The sequence below is a fragment of the Hippoglossus hippoglossus genome, chromosome 13, assembly GCF_009819705.1.
Source record: "Hippoglossus hippoglossus isolate fHipHip1 chromosome 13, fHipHip1.pri, whole genome shotgun sequence".
Lineage (NCBI taxonomy): Eukaryota > Metazoa > Chordata > Actinopteri > Pleuronectiformes > Pleuronectidae > Hippoglossus > Hippoglossus hippoglossus.
This window is the reverse complement of record NC_047163.1, coordinates 26941444-26956771: the sequence shown is the minus strand read 5'-3', so window position 1 is coordinate 26956771 and position 15328 is coordinate 26941444. Positions and strand designations below refer to the sequence as shown.

The window sequence follows — 15328 nt, the reverse complement described above, 5'->3', positions numbered from 1 at the left end:
TAATAGCAACAACTCAAGAATTCATCCGGCATTACACCAGCACCTTGAATCTACCTCCGTTTGTAAAAGGGGCTTTATGAATTAAATTAACTTGCCTTGCCTTACAGTATTGCTACTTCTTTTTTATGGGTGGATTGTATGTCATTCAGATATATCTGAGACTTTAAAATCAGCACCTGATATCAACCACTCTGTTGCATTGATAAGGCTTCATACATAGCATCTGGGTGTCTAGTCAAGCAGGAAATGTTCTTTGTGAAGTGTCAACCAAGTGACAAACTGAAACCTAAAAAGAACAATCTCAGTTTGATTGCAGAGTTTGATTCCTGCACCTCACTGCTGACGATCGATGCAGATTGTTCTCGACCGCTGTTTTCAAGTCGAGACATTTACATTTTTACTTCTCATCAATAAAAGACTGAGATCCCAGAAACATCATCATGCTGAAGTTGTACTCTCGCAAAAAAAAAAAACATACCCCTAAGCTATACCATCTTTCTCTCCTCTCCCTTCCAGCATCCTTTGGCATATAGCATCACACAGGCCGGGTTGCTTAACAGGAGCCTGCTGTGTGGAGTTTACTGATGTAAACACCAGATTTCAGGCTCTTTAAAATTCAAACACTAGACTCAGCCATTTCACAGAGTTTTATCTTGCTTTTTTTGGGACAAATCATAAAAACTTTCTGTTGTTAGAACCTTTGAAACAGCAGTTAGACCACATGGAACCAAGAAGTGAATGTAGCACCAATGATACGAGTGCGAAGGTTCCAGGCTCAGAGAGAAAGGTTTCATTGCAGGTTTGCACGGACCTACTGTCTTCAAACTTTGCTTTTATTTCTTCTTGACTTTATCACTTAGCATCAGCGCTGCCCACAGTTCTCTAATCTTATCTCTCTCTCTCTATCCCATTGGAGAGTGGGTGGGTGTAATTACGATAAAAGCTTGCCCACCCGATCCGTCCTCCCCCACCCGGCTCTTTAGTCACTGCTGTTCCTCCATCAGCAGCGCCAGCAGTCCCTCCATACAATCACCTCACTCTCACCCTTTCTCCCATCTCTCTTGTTCTCCAGCGACTGATGTCACTTAGCTGACACAGCAAAAGGACCCTGAAATAATCGCCAATGGAGTCCTCCAAGACATTAAGAAAAAGAAACGGAGAGCGATGAAGATGGAGAGAGGATATTCGGCCTCTAGCCAAGAGACACGTCATAATTGAGGGAAAGCGGGGACAGAAGGTTTATTCACCCACACACGCACAGTCAAATATAGGGGGAGGGGGGGTTGCCAGAAGATGCCAGGTTCCATAAGTGAAGGATCAGTGAGTGTACGAGACATTACGTCAGACAGCGTCTCAACACTGGCACACCACCAGTGGAAACTGGACTGACCTTAAAAAAAATGTTCAAGAACTTTAGAAATCACCTGATTTGGGATCAGACCACAGATGACCACAATGATCCCAGCGAGGATCAATCTCTGTTTATCTTGTTACCTGATAAACATGACATAATCGAGGAGCTGTGTTCAATTACTCAATCAATCAATCAATCAATCAATCAATCAACCAAAGACCCTATTCAGAATCACAATTTGCTGCATAGATAAACATCATCTGTTCCTGAAAATTATTTGGATCACAAATCTACAATTAAAGGCAGCTTCCTTTCTTTACAACTTTTTTTCTCTTTGTCATCTGTTCAGATGATATCCTTGAGTTTTGCCTTTTGAGCTTGTGTCTAATCTTTCCAGGCCTCTGTACTTCAGAGAAAGTTTTATGTCCAATAGTGTAATTTATGTCCTTAGTGGCACCTGGAAATTACTATTGCATAGCTGCTCATTCTGTAGCAGGGATTCCTCTTCTGTCGCTCATCCTGAGGTTTAGGGTTATTTAGGTATTTTCTATTTTCTACCTCTCTAAGGGACTGTGGTGGCTTGGGCGAGGTGTATTCTTTTCCACCTTACACTCACACTATTTGCAAGAAAAAAGTTAAACTAATATGCTCACTGATAAAGGGCAAGCCTGACTAATAGACTGGGCGAGGCTGCTCTGTAAAAGAGTTCTCTAGTGATTTGGTTTTAAAATAGGGGCATTCCCAAAGGGCTGATGAAACAAAGATTGTCCTTTTAGAGTTCAGGAATTTGACCTTTACGTTTCCCTTCCCTCTTAAAAAATAATTTATGCCTGCCTGAAAATATTTTCGGTGACGTCCAGGGGTTTTCACATTGCTGACTTGAACGACAGGTGTACTCCAGGAGTCTGTGATATCACCAGTGGGTGTGGTCAGAGGTTAAGCTGCTCCTAACTTTTGTTTCCACTGTATTTTACAAAACAGTTTCTTACAGTTTCAAAACTCTCGAGCGCGCTATCTTTAATCAACTCTCCTCCTATCTTAATAATAATAACCATAATAACCTTCTTGACCCTCACCAGTCTGGTTTCAAGGCAGGCCACTCAACTGAGATGGCCCTCCTTGCTGTCTCTGAGCAACTTCACACTGCTAGAGCAGCCTCTCTCTCCTCTGTCCTTATCCTTCTAGACCTCTCTGCTGCATTTGACACAGTGAACCACCAGATCCTTATTTCCTCCCTTCAGGACCTGGGTGTCTCAGGCTCTGCATGCTCTCATCCTACCTCAATGACCGCACTTACCGGGTAACTTGGAGAGGATCTGTGTCTGAACCTTGTCCTCTCACTACTGGGGTCCCTCAAGGTTCCGTCCTGGGTCCCCTCCTCTTCTCTCTGTACACCAACTCTCTCAGCTCTGTCATTCACTCACATGGCTTTTCCTACCATAGCTATGCTAATGACACCCAACTAATCCTCTCTTTTCCCCAATCTGAAACGCAGGTAGCAGCACGAATCTCTGCCTGTCTGACTGACATCTCTCAGTGGATGTCTGCACACCACCTGAAAATTAACCTTGACAAGACTGAACTACTCTTCATTCCAGGGAAAGACTCTCCCACCCATGACCTGACAATTAACTTTGACAACTCTGTGTTAACCCCCACTCAGACTGCTAGGAACCTGGGTGTGACACTTGACAGCTAACTCTCCCTTACTGCCAACATTACTGTAACAACACGTTCCTGTAGATTCATGCTGTACAACATCAGGAGAATACGTCACCTTCTCACTCAGAAGGCGGTGCAGGTTCTGGTCCAGGCTCTGGTTATCTCACGCCTAGACTACTGTAACTCCCTCCTGGCTGGTCTACCTGCTAGTGCCATCCGACCTCTGCAGCTCATCCAGAATGCAGCAGCTCGACTGCTCTTTAACCTAAATTCACTCACACTACTCCGCTCCTCCGCTCCCTTCACTGGTTACCAGTGGCTGCCCGCATCCGTTTCAAAACATTAGTACTTGCGTACCGTGCTGCGAACGGATCGGGTCCAGTCTACATCCAGGACATGGTCAAACGTTACACCCCAGCCCGTTCACTCCGCTCTGCATCTGCCAATCGGCTTGTTGCTCCCTCACTGCGAGCTAAACACACATAAAAATCACCACTGTTTGCTGTCCTGGCTCCTAAATGGTGGAACCAGCTCCCCAATAACATCAAGACAGCAGAAAGTCTACACATCTTCTGCCGCAAACTAAAAACACACCTCTTCCGACTATACCTTGAATAACATTTTAAAACTAACAATTTAGTAGCACTTAAATGGCACTTACTTATAGCACTTTGTAGTTTTGCTTTTTTGAAGAAATTGTACTTTCTTGATTCTTATTGTTCTGGGTTTGTACCCTCATGGTTGAATGCACTTATTGTAAGTCGCTTTGGATAAAAGTGTCAGCTACATGAAATGTAATGTAATGTAATATACTTCATTAAAATGTGACACAGGGACTAATGGAATTTAGTTGTGCTGCTCCAAAAAAAACCTGCTTTAAAAACTTTCTATAAAGGTCCATGGCTTGAATCTAACTGTGGACATAGGAGCTATGTGGTATTAATGTTAATTGTTTAGTTAATGAAGTGCCCACTTGATTAATGTAATGCATCTTCATAGCAACCAGATAAACACGTGTGTCCTTTAGAGGTGTGCATCTTCAGTAGCTTCACGATTCGATTCTATTACAATTCAGCAGTCAACGATTTGATTCACAACGATGCATCAATGCATCTCGATGCATTTCAATGTATCACATCCACAATTTTCTATATCACTGCACATAACTGCTTTTTCATCAATTACTAAAATCAGTCAGACAAACATGAACTCCCTTTTCATTTAGAATGTGCTTTAAAAATATGATAGACTATTACTGTTATTACAAATGTGCCTTAATTTACTAAATAAGGTTTTCAATTCATGAATCCGACTACAACAGTAAGTGTATGACAGTGGTCAGTGATCTCCACACTGATTTCACATTCATTCAGTTTAGACTTGTGTGCGGCACCTAAGGCTTAAAAGGACAAACTCTGATTACAGCATTTACTGTATCAATGTGGCACCACCTGGCCCCCCTTGGCAGCACCACTGCACTGAGGCGCATTACTGCACTGGTCAACAAGTGACTCTGCTCCTCTGATGTTTTGTAATCATCACACTTAGAACTGCTCTTTATAAAAACCTGCTGAATTCATATTTATGTTCCTGGATAAACAGGAACATTCTTCTGCAACAATGAAGTTAAAACACCGCTGCGTCATAATCTTCGGGAAGAACTTCTGTCTGCAGGAGTGTGTGAGTGTGTGTGTGTGTGCTTGTGTGTGTCCGTATTTAGTTATAAGTCGATGACGTTGGATCATGACTCAGGATAGTTCCGTTCACTTTAACACTGATGTCCTGACTTTGCGTGTCACGTTATGTTACATGTGTCTAATAAACTCTGGAGCGAGTCAAACAAACACAAAGTAAACGTCAGTACTGTACGTGTCCTAATAACTTGTGATCAGTGATGGTGTTTATTGTTAAGTGCAAAGTGAGCACCATTCGGAGGGGGAGTGAGGAGGAAACAGTCTCCGACAGAGACACAGGAAGACCGGCCTTTAATGAGAGTCTGTCTGATCCGGAAGCAGCGCTGGTTGTAATCATGCAGCGACGGGACATCGCTAAAACAATGAGAGTAGCAAAAAACATGAATCAATTCTGTTCTGTCCCTGCATTGATGCAGAGTCGCCCGAGTCTGCATCGCAATGCATCTAAGGATCAAGAAATTTCCACACCTCTAGTGTTCTTCATATTCTTGCCCCAGCTTGTAAGGCTTTCTTTCTAAAGCTTAAACCTGGTAAAACCACTGAATCACTCTTCATAAACCTAACTGAACTCCTATACAATCACAGAGCACATTATTCTACAGATTTGCCAGGCTGAGGGGTCATCCATATGACATGTAAACTTACTAAAGGCAGCCAAATTCAATTGCCTATGAGTGAATCTAAGTAAAAACACTGTAGAATCAATAGAATAAAAATCTGACACTCACACTGGACAATATCTCGGAGGATGATCCAGACAAAGACCTAATCAAAAAACAAATAACCAAAGCTCTGAATGTCTGGTCTGAACTGAGGCGAGCCCCCTTTATCCTCAGCCACCATCAAGTCATACCATTTTATAATGATTGTCTAACAACCCGCTTTCTCTCATCCATCCAGACACAATTGATGATCCATCTGGATTTGTACACAACCCCAATCTCTTTTAATAACACAGTCTAGTCAAATCAGTCTGACTCATATTTGGACAAATAACAAGGTCGACGTTGTTTTTGTAGCTAATGGTTCAGCCAGTCAATTCACAGATTATTACAAAGACAATCAAGGTGGCTGCAGAGAACGCTGCTGTAATTTGGATTAATCAGGTGGCACAGAGATGGTCAAAAGAGAAAAGAACAAAAATGTGTGTTTGTCTGTTCAGCCGCCAGTTGTTGATGCTTTTATTGTCTAACTGAAGGTCATCGCCTAAATGTGACCGAGCTCCACACTTTCTGCAAAAATCCTTCTGCTTCACTGTGGAGCATTCAGTTGTGTCCTGATTCTTGGCCAGTGACCCTGTAGTACTATGGTGCATATATGTTTGTGTGTGTGTGTGTGTGTGTGTGTGTGTGTGTGTGTGTGTGTGTGTGTGTGTGTGTGTGTGTTGATGTGTATTTAAGCCACAACTTCAAGGGGCCGGTGCACATGCAGCATCAGCAACAGGACACACAGCACCCCTGAGGAACTATGCACACAGCTGGAGTCACCACTGATAAAGCTGCAGCCAACACAAACCTCCCAACACAAAACATACACAAGTGAAGGGAAAACACACACACACACACACACACACACACACACACACACACACACACACACACACACACACACACACACACACACACACACACACACACACACACACACACACACACAGAGAGAGAGATTGTCAAAGAGGCAGATGAACTCACACATGAATGATCAGGGAAAAAAACGCCTAGCTTGACTTAGATCTCAGGCAAAAAAATTGCAAATTGTCTATAAATTGCATTGCACTTTCCTGTTGTAGATCCACTGTGCAAACACACACACGCACACACACTCTTAACAAGCAGGCATCATTTCCGCTACATCATAATTTCAATCCCTCCCCTCTATGCACAACTGCAAATTTAAGGGAAAGGAAAATATTTCTGCTAAATTAGTTATGCTAATTACAGAGCAGTTCTCAGGGGGAGAGACGGCGCTAAATGGCTTTTAATTCTTTTCGCCTGGAAAGAGACGTGGGAGAGAGCCAGACAGAGCGAAGCAAAAGAAGCAGAGCGCACAAGCAAAAAAATAAAAAATAAATAAATAAACCAGTAAACACACAAACAACTGGTGTTAAAATTTGCCTGGCGACACAGCAACAATGAATTAACAGAATTAACAACTCAGGGGATGAGGGGGGAGGCCCAAAGCAGGCGGCCGGCCAGACAACGAGCCACCTTATCAGCTCTGTGAGCCCTTGGTCCCCTGGCCGACAGGGAGACGAGAGCTCGACGGCAGCAAAAGTTTAGCAGCTAACTTTGTGTCCTGTAGCCTTTGCCAGCGGTCACACAGCGATAACGAGGCATGAGCAGATAGCACACAGCAGTGTACATGGAGGGTACCCGAGGAAACACTGGGAACTCTGACTGCGCTATACAGAAAGTTATTTACTCACACACACAGAAATGCCTCCGATACAAGATGCTGGGTCGGCATTGGCAAGTTTACTAATCTATGTACCGATCCGATATGACGTCTTTAAAGTATATTATTTTCACCCAGAAAAATACTGCAACTTTCTTTTGGAAATAACTTCATCTTTGACACGTAAAAACACTCTCCCCATGGCATCGGCCATCATGATTTTTCATTGCATACGCCAATTAAGTTCACATCGCCCAACCTTACACTAGTGTTGCCGATAACAACACGCGCAATGTCATACAGCCAAGAACACCCCAGTCACCCTGTCATGCAATCATCACTTCCACACAGGGTTAGTAGCATACAGCTGATAACATACATTGTATCAGTTGTTATTTTTCTGTACTGGTGTCGGATTGATACTCGGTATCGGCCAGGGATCAGAATCAGTATCGGGAGGGTCAAATTATATCTGAACGTCTCTAATCATTGTCTTTTCTTCTAGGTGATAGGTATGTTAGGCTGTCAAAAATGCACTAGGGACAAATGAGAGAGACTTGGGGTAAAATAACACTCTGATCAGGTCAGTACTACCTCATTATTTTCCACAGGTAAAAATATACCCAAGATGGAGCTTATTTTCAAGGCTTTGTCAAAAATTCATGCCTCTTTTCTAAACAATGACACAACGGTTTTAAGGTTGTGGCTCATCAGTGTAAATCAAATCTTAGCTTCAATACTACAGCGGCTAATCCCTGATCAGTCTTGTCAAAAAAACACAAAAATGGTCCATAGACATTTCCTTGGGATTCAAACTGTATTCAGAGATATTCTGTCATTGTTAAAAATATATATGGAAAGCTATCAATACATTGTACTGTTTTGGGAAAACCCAAAATGTTATAAATAAGTGTTACTAAATTAAGTTTTAAGAAAAAATTGTGTAATAATTGGGTAAATGTAGAAGTAGACAATAGTAAATACATTTAAATATGCTATATGGTATCAGTTACTAGCAAGTTTTTTTTGATCATGTTAGAAATACTTTGACCATGCAGTTACAGAGCAAGTTTGTAGGCGATGGAAAGGCCTGAGTTTTCAGCCACAGACAAATGAGACATTTGTTAAACCATGTTATATGACCACTTTCATTGCTCTATTGATGACCTGCCCTGAAATGAGACAAGAGCATTGGGACCAAAGTAATCTCTGAGTCTCTGTGAGTAGCTCTGTTAAGTTTGAATGCTCACATCCAATGTCAAGTAAAGGGAGCAGCTCTTGTTGAATCAAGAATTTGTCGAGAATCAATATTTCAAAAAGGAAATTGTTGAAGAGAATAACTACTCCATCTCTTTGTTTCGCAGGTGTACAGTGTGTTCACAGTGTTTGTTGCCTACTTCCCTAATGCGTCCTTGACGTGGAGCGCTGCAAATGTTTTGACACGCTTTCCGACTCATTCCCAACCGTTACTGCAGAAGAATATATATTACACCAAATGCAGCGCTGGAGGCAATCTGTCGTAACGATAAAGTGATGCATGCTGTTTATACATTTTCACTCCTCCGTAACAAATAAAAAACAGTAGCAGTTATCATGTTCGAAATGTATTTCACAGCCAGTGGAGGAATTCAATCAAGGAAGGGATGTCTTTGGAAAAACGATGCAGGTTATAGGGTTTGGAGATATGCTTTTAGAAATGAAAGATTTGGAAGACAACATACTTTCTCAGCTACATCAACATTTCACATTTAAAATATGGAATATCTCATAAAAGCAGCAGAGGGAATCAAATATCAAACTCTGGCCGTCCAGCCACACACACACACACACACACACACACACACACACACACACACACACACACACACACACACACACACACACACACACACACACACACACACACACACACACACACACACACACACACACACACACACACACAGAGAGAGAGACTAACTCCATCCTCATGTTATGCTACCGTTGTGTAAGAATGGCTTCAGGGAGCTTTATAAATCAGCATCATTGCAAGTGTCCTAGGAATACAAACTACACACGCACACACGCACACGCACACACACACACACTGTAAATTTAAATCTTTAAGCATCTCCACACGATGTTATTCCAACATTCAGTTCAAGCTGTCCACACACACACACACACACACTCACACACTCACACACTCACAGTTTTACTGTCGGTCCCCCTCCAATATGGGGCTATAAGGAGTGGCCAGTTTTATGTCTTTTAATTAGTACACTGTCGCCATAGCAGCGTCCAGCTGGCAAACGACCACCTCCATACACACATACATAAACAATGGCAGATGTAGAAAAAAAGAGAAGGGGAGGAGTGTGTTTAGTGAGAAAGAGCTCCAGAATACAGTACAATACATGGCCGTGTGTCACCCACAGGCCTTTATCATGACAGGTGAAGTGTGTGTGTGTGTGTGTGTGTGTGTGTGTGTGTGTGTGTGTGTGTGTGTGTGTGTGTGTGTGTGTGTGTATGTGTGTGTGTGTGTGTTTGTGTGTGTTAAGTAAGTGATGAGGATACCTGAAATTAGGTGCCGAGGCCCACTCCAAGGCGAGGCAGGCCAGGTCCACAGCCGCATACACCAGCAGGAAGAAAATGGTCACAATGCTGGCGATGGTGTTGAGCTTCCCCGAAAACAGCACCAGCTAGAGAGAGAAAGAAAGAGAGAGCCAAACAAAGGAAGAGAGAGAGAAAGGAAAAAGAGAACAGCAAAGAAAATCATTCCCAAGTTGGACAGAACGGAGCATTTTGATGCCGTTTTTATGACCTTTCCCAGCAAATTACTTTTCACAGCCAAAACCCTCTAAAAAATGAACTGAACAACGTGATTTGCATGTTCATCTTTGTTTTAGGTGTACAGAAGAACAAAACTCTTTTTCATAAGCGGTGGCTTCCTTTTTTTAAATCTACCCTTTCTTCCTCAATAACAAAATGCATAATGAATCTATTTATGCATATGAAAAAGTCAATTCACAGTGCATGTGCAGTGCTTTGGGTTCCAAGTTTTCACAGCACACTTCTGTAAATGTCATCTGTATGATAAGCTCTAAGCCAGTTGTGATGTCACAAATTATTCTCTACGCTATGACCAAGATGCCTAATACGAGTTTTTTATACAGTGTTTCTAAGGTGTGATGAAGAAAAGACATCCTTTACAACTTTGCATACTAGATAAAATACTGTATAAGAAGACAGATTATATAAAGCAAAAGACCAAAGCCCCTAGCAACTACTATATAACCCCAACCCATGGCAGCCCTATAAGATACCAAACCAAACCATGATCAGATGGTAGAAACCTGGGGTTGATATTTGTAAAAATAAATGTCCTCAAAATTATTTAAATAAAAACAATTATTTAATTGCTTTGAATGAGTTGTTATCAAGACCAGAGGTTCTATAATCATTTAAAGTCAAGGATCCCCAGATAGCAGAGCTTAAGTCCACTTTGGTCCCTGGAAATCTCGCGAAGATTTTTGCTGTGAGATATGCTTATCTGTCTGCACTGTAGCTGGGCGGTGACATCAAGGATAGAGTTCACCAACATCTAGGGAGAGATACACTTAAAATTACACTGTTGTACCTTTTCCCAGCGATGCTCGAAGGACCACAGGTGCCCCCTGGCTCCGTTTTGGGAGCGCTGATTGAGGCTAATTTCCAGTTGTAATTAAGATGCTATCTGGGCTGCTGTTCAGCTGCATACAGCCAGCTCAGCCAGCTACGTTAGCAACAGCACCCTTGCGAAGTCACTGCTTAGTCGAGTTACATTCAGAATTTGCGGAGCCACATACTGAGTGTCGTACATCTGATAATCCTGACAGCACATTAATGTTCCACATTCACCCGTGCTCTCCGACTGAGGAGTACTAGGAGCCTTTTATTAGAGAAAGTGAAGGTTGACCCCATTATAAATGCTGCCCCATGCCATGTTCTCTGACTGCAGAATGTGCGAACATGGCTGTGAGTAACTCTCTGCGAGTTACTGCAGATGTGACAGGCAAGAATGAAAGCAGTAAGACTTTTCATCACCTCAGCTGCGGTGCATCTTGGGAAAAGAACAATAATAATAATGATGTTGTATTGGCAAATATAGTTGTTCACATGACAGATTTTATTTTATTTTAAAGCTACATTGTTGTTGTTTTTGTTAAGGCAATGTGTAACAGTATTATAATTGTATTAATTAACTTGTTCTCATCCTGTTTGGTTGCGAGCAGGTGGTGAACAGTTGGTCTATTTTTTCATTTTTTTTAGTTGAAAACAGCTGCCTGCTGTTCCGGGAAGAGAGGGTGATGAGAGTAAACCTAAAGTGTAAAGTTGCGGACCAGACAACCAAAACAGACAACTGGGTTTATCACTATAGCTTTTTCCAGACATGCACTGAAGTCTGGAGATTTTCCTGAAGTTCGGAGGGGCTGTATTTAAGAATGAAAATGTCAGCTGCTCCTTACATTTTCTGGAAGATTGCTTGCTAGACCCCTTGTAAAATGTCCAGTTGAGCTCATGCGGGAATACAGCGGGAATATAATTTAAAGCACGTGGGCTTGTCAATGACCTTTCTAACACACCAATGGAAACAAAATTGGAAGAATACAAACATCTCAAGATGAAAAAGAGGAGCTATACATGTAAAAGACACAGATGAAGATGTCACCTTGGAAAGATGATGAGATTAGAAAACTTTTGGTGATTAGAGCTGACGCTGGTGTTGATAAGCTGGGAAGTAAAAATCACTGGTGTCCCCCCTCGCCTGAAACTTCGGGACATTGTCTCGTCTGACCCTGAGAATCCCCTGATGTGTTCTTGACAGGTGAATGGTAGACTTTGAATGTTCAAATGAAAATGTCCGGACCCAACTATCAGACATTTCCAGACTTCATCTTGTCAGTGCAACCTTTTACATGACATCATTTGATCCACTGTTAAAATAAAGGCTGGTAGGTGCAACTGTAGTTTTGAAGAAATCTGAGGTTTAGTTTTTTTGACAATTATCTTAATGGGTAATCTACATTATAATACAAACAGATATTTGAAGTAACATCAATACTGTATTCAACTCAAGAAAATGCATCATGTTTATCCAAGCTGAAGAAAATCTGAGGAAAGCAAGTCTTTATCTTTAAGGGCTGGAACTCTTCTGAAGCAAATGTTTGAAGATGTTGGAGATGTATTGATTTGTTTGCATATGGTCCGTCATGTGACTTGGACTGTCTGCACTGATCACGTGACTGCTTGCCTATATATACTGATCATATGACCACAAGGTATAAACAGCCCAAGGAAGGCCATTTTGTGCTTGCACTGATGATGAACTTAATGGCTGAAATGCGTAGGCATGTTCTTACCATTGATATGATTCAAAAGTTGGTAAGAACGAAGGAGAAGAAGAAGTAGGTCCAGTAGATGGCAGTAAGGCACCTTGACGTTGGTTGCCAGCCACCAATAAACCCAACAAAGAAGAAGAAAGAAGAAGATTTAACAGTCTTGAGTGTCTCAGATTCCTTCAACTTGTCTCAACTTTTTGGATCCCCAAACTAAAGAGCGCCAGAGACACATTACTCACACCCTGTAGCCCTACTAGCTGCTGTTTTCTTTTTCTTGTAAATTCAATTCACATCCGAGCAAATATTATAACTAGGATTGTCTTCTTTTTCTGACTTAAAAAAATAAATGATAGAATCAGAAAAGTAAACAAACATGAATGCCACACAACAGCTGAAGTCCCTCATTTACAGCAACTAGCCTGTAATCCTGGAACATGCACACTATTTTTATCCACCAGCTGTACCCATCACGAAACCGAAGCTTCACTATTCATGCAGTGTGTAAATTGCATCCGTCCACAACAGTCCTTGTCTTGAATCGTGCGATGCTGTGAACACTTTTAAGTTACACCCTTCTATCTTGGTGTCAGAACAAAAAGTGCGTAAACATTAAATGGGCACTGGCCATCATTAGCTCTTCTGTTTTGAATGAAATGATTTTTGTGGTTATTTCATCGTCGTTATCTTTAAAGGTACTTTCTTTATCTGCATGCGAGCTGTCAGGACTGATTGGGCAGAACAAAGAGGTAACTACTCCACTGTACCAAGGAACAAACACAGAGTATAGTCTCTCTCTCCAATTATCATATGTTTCATGATTGGCTGCTGGGAAAATCTACTGTAGTTGGAGCATATTTTCTTGAGCTCAAGGGCACATCATTGGTTTTTATGGAGGGGAGAAAAAGCTGCATTTCTGAGATTCCTAAATTAGTGACCATGAAGCAGAAGTAAACTGAAGGGGAGAGAAGGTAATGATGGGGAATTGAGATTAATAATGTCACATTACTGACAGGCGTTCAAAGCGGGAGAGAAAATGGCATGAGACAAACCAGGGGGAGCAATGAGGATGGAGAAGGGTGGAGTGGGAGAAAGACGAGTGGAAAAGATGAGATGGAAAGAAAAGAGAGAAAAAGATGAGTGGAAAAAGAGAATGTGCGCGAGAGAGCATATCTGACCTCTGGCAGTGAAAGTCAGTGGGCGTCTCTCCAGTGCTCCCCTGGGAGCCGGCTCCACCAGAGCATTAATTAGCCATTAACTCAGACACAGGCCAGCATGGACAACTGCTGTCATAGTGCACAAAGTGTGTGTGTGGGTATGTGTGTGAGTGAGATGTCCATGTAGGTGCGAATGTGTGTCTGAGTGTGTGTGCGTGTGTGTGTAGTGGTACAAATCTTTCCTGGGTTTTTGTGTGGTGATTTGAAAGACTTTTTACTGGAAAGCAGAGTGCATAAATTTCACTGAAATAAGTGGGCTCACACAGACACTTTTATCAAATAAAGAAAATTGAGCGGAAGCAGCTGAGTGACTCCTCGGGATATAAAGTCGATGGTTTTCCAGAAATGTCCTGAAGGTTACCAGTAAGAATCGGACAGCGCTTCCTGGAGTGTTTATTTAGGTTGAGTTAGCCCCACCATCTCTTATGGTTGTCATGCCGCAGCTCATAGCCCAAGAGTAGCTTGTTCTTTAGGAAGCATTGTGGAAAAAGCAACCTGAGATTTCCTTTAATCATTTTTGTGACTTTGTGGTAAGTGGTACGTTTTTTTTTTTCTGTACTCTTTGCAATAAGAGACCTAAAATAAATCCAAGAAATCAAACAATGCATAATCGTAGTCTCCTCCGTGGATTTGTACTCACACCATGTAAGACTCGATTTCTTGGTTCAGCGCTACATCAACAGTTTTTCTGCAAATCACTTGAGAGTTTCATGTTCTTCTTCCATAATCATCAGACTGCAATCTTATGAGCACAGACTGTTTCCAATGGAGCATGAAGCAGTCAACACATCCAGCTCTGAAGCCATGGCACTCTGCTGGGACACTGATCATGAGTGTGAGACCAATAGGCAGCCTGGTACTGCATCAACATTAATGCAGATGATGTCCTGGACTATGAGGAGAGATCTTGATTTTCCAGTTAATCTATATTCCAATTCTCACCTATGATCATTGTTAAAATTGACTGATCTGTCCTGGGAAGGGCCCAGAAAATCTTCCATGAAGAGCTGCAGAAATAGACTCACACTTCTTTTTTTGTCTTTTATTGTCGCTGGATTGCTGTGCAGGTCAGAGGGGTGTGATCTTCAGACTCGCAGTCATTGGGAGTTTATACTACACAACTGACTAGCAACAGTGGTCACAAATTAAACGATCTGTTACTAGGAAAAAATGGTCTCTAAAGTATGTCACAAAAACATGTGAGAAAAGTCGCGGTGAGTCCTGCTCTTCTGTGTAATCCTGCCTACAGAATGATACATCAAACTGGAGAAGGTGAAACGCTTCAGTGGACATTAGTTGTAAAGAATAGAGTAGAATAGAAAATATTTTTTTCCGTCTGAACCCATTTGTGCCCAAGAGAAACTAACCAAGCCCGGCTTGGTTAGTAATTTGGATTGAAGCGTGCCCCAAATGGGCCGAACTTCACTTAATGTCATATAGTTAAGTGGGTCCTCATCCTCGTATGAATTTAAGGTTTGTGGAGATTGAGATTACTTGGCTTTGGGTGAAAACATGGTTCTGAAGAGAATTGTTTTAGTGCAGAAATCTATAATCACACCAATTTTGCGGAAAGCTTGCAGGGATTTGAAATAATTCACAAATATTTTGGCGTATTAGCATTTGTTCTGAAAATCACAAGATTGCCAATCC

At 41.8% G+C, this 15328-nt stretch overlaps 1 protein-coding gene across 1 annotated transcript in view; it reads right to left on the bottom strand.

Annotated features, from left to right (window-relative positions):
• The window catches only part of zgc:153039 (uncharacterized protein LOC767698 homolog), a 68834-nt gene that overhangs the window by 14962 nt on the left and 38544 nt on the right, over positions 1-15328 (bottom strand). The window contains exon 9 of the mRNA XM_034604497.1: positions 9661-9785. Coding sequence (XP_034460388.1) covers positions 9661-9785 — 125 coding nt within the window. The remainder of the gene's footprint in view (positions 1-9660; positions 9786-15328) is intronic.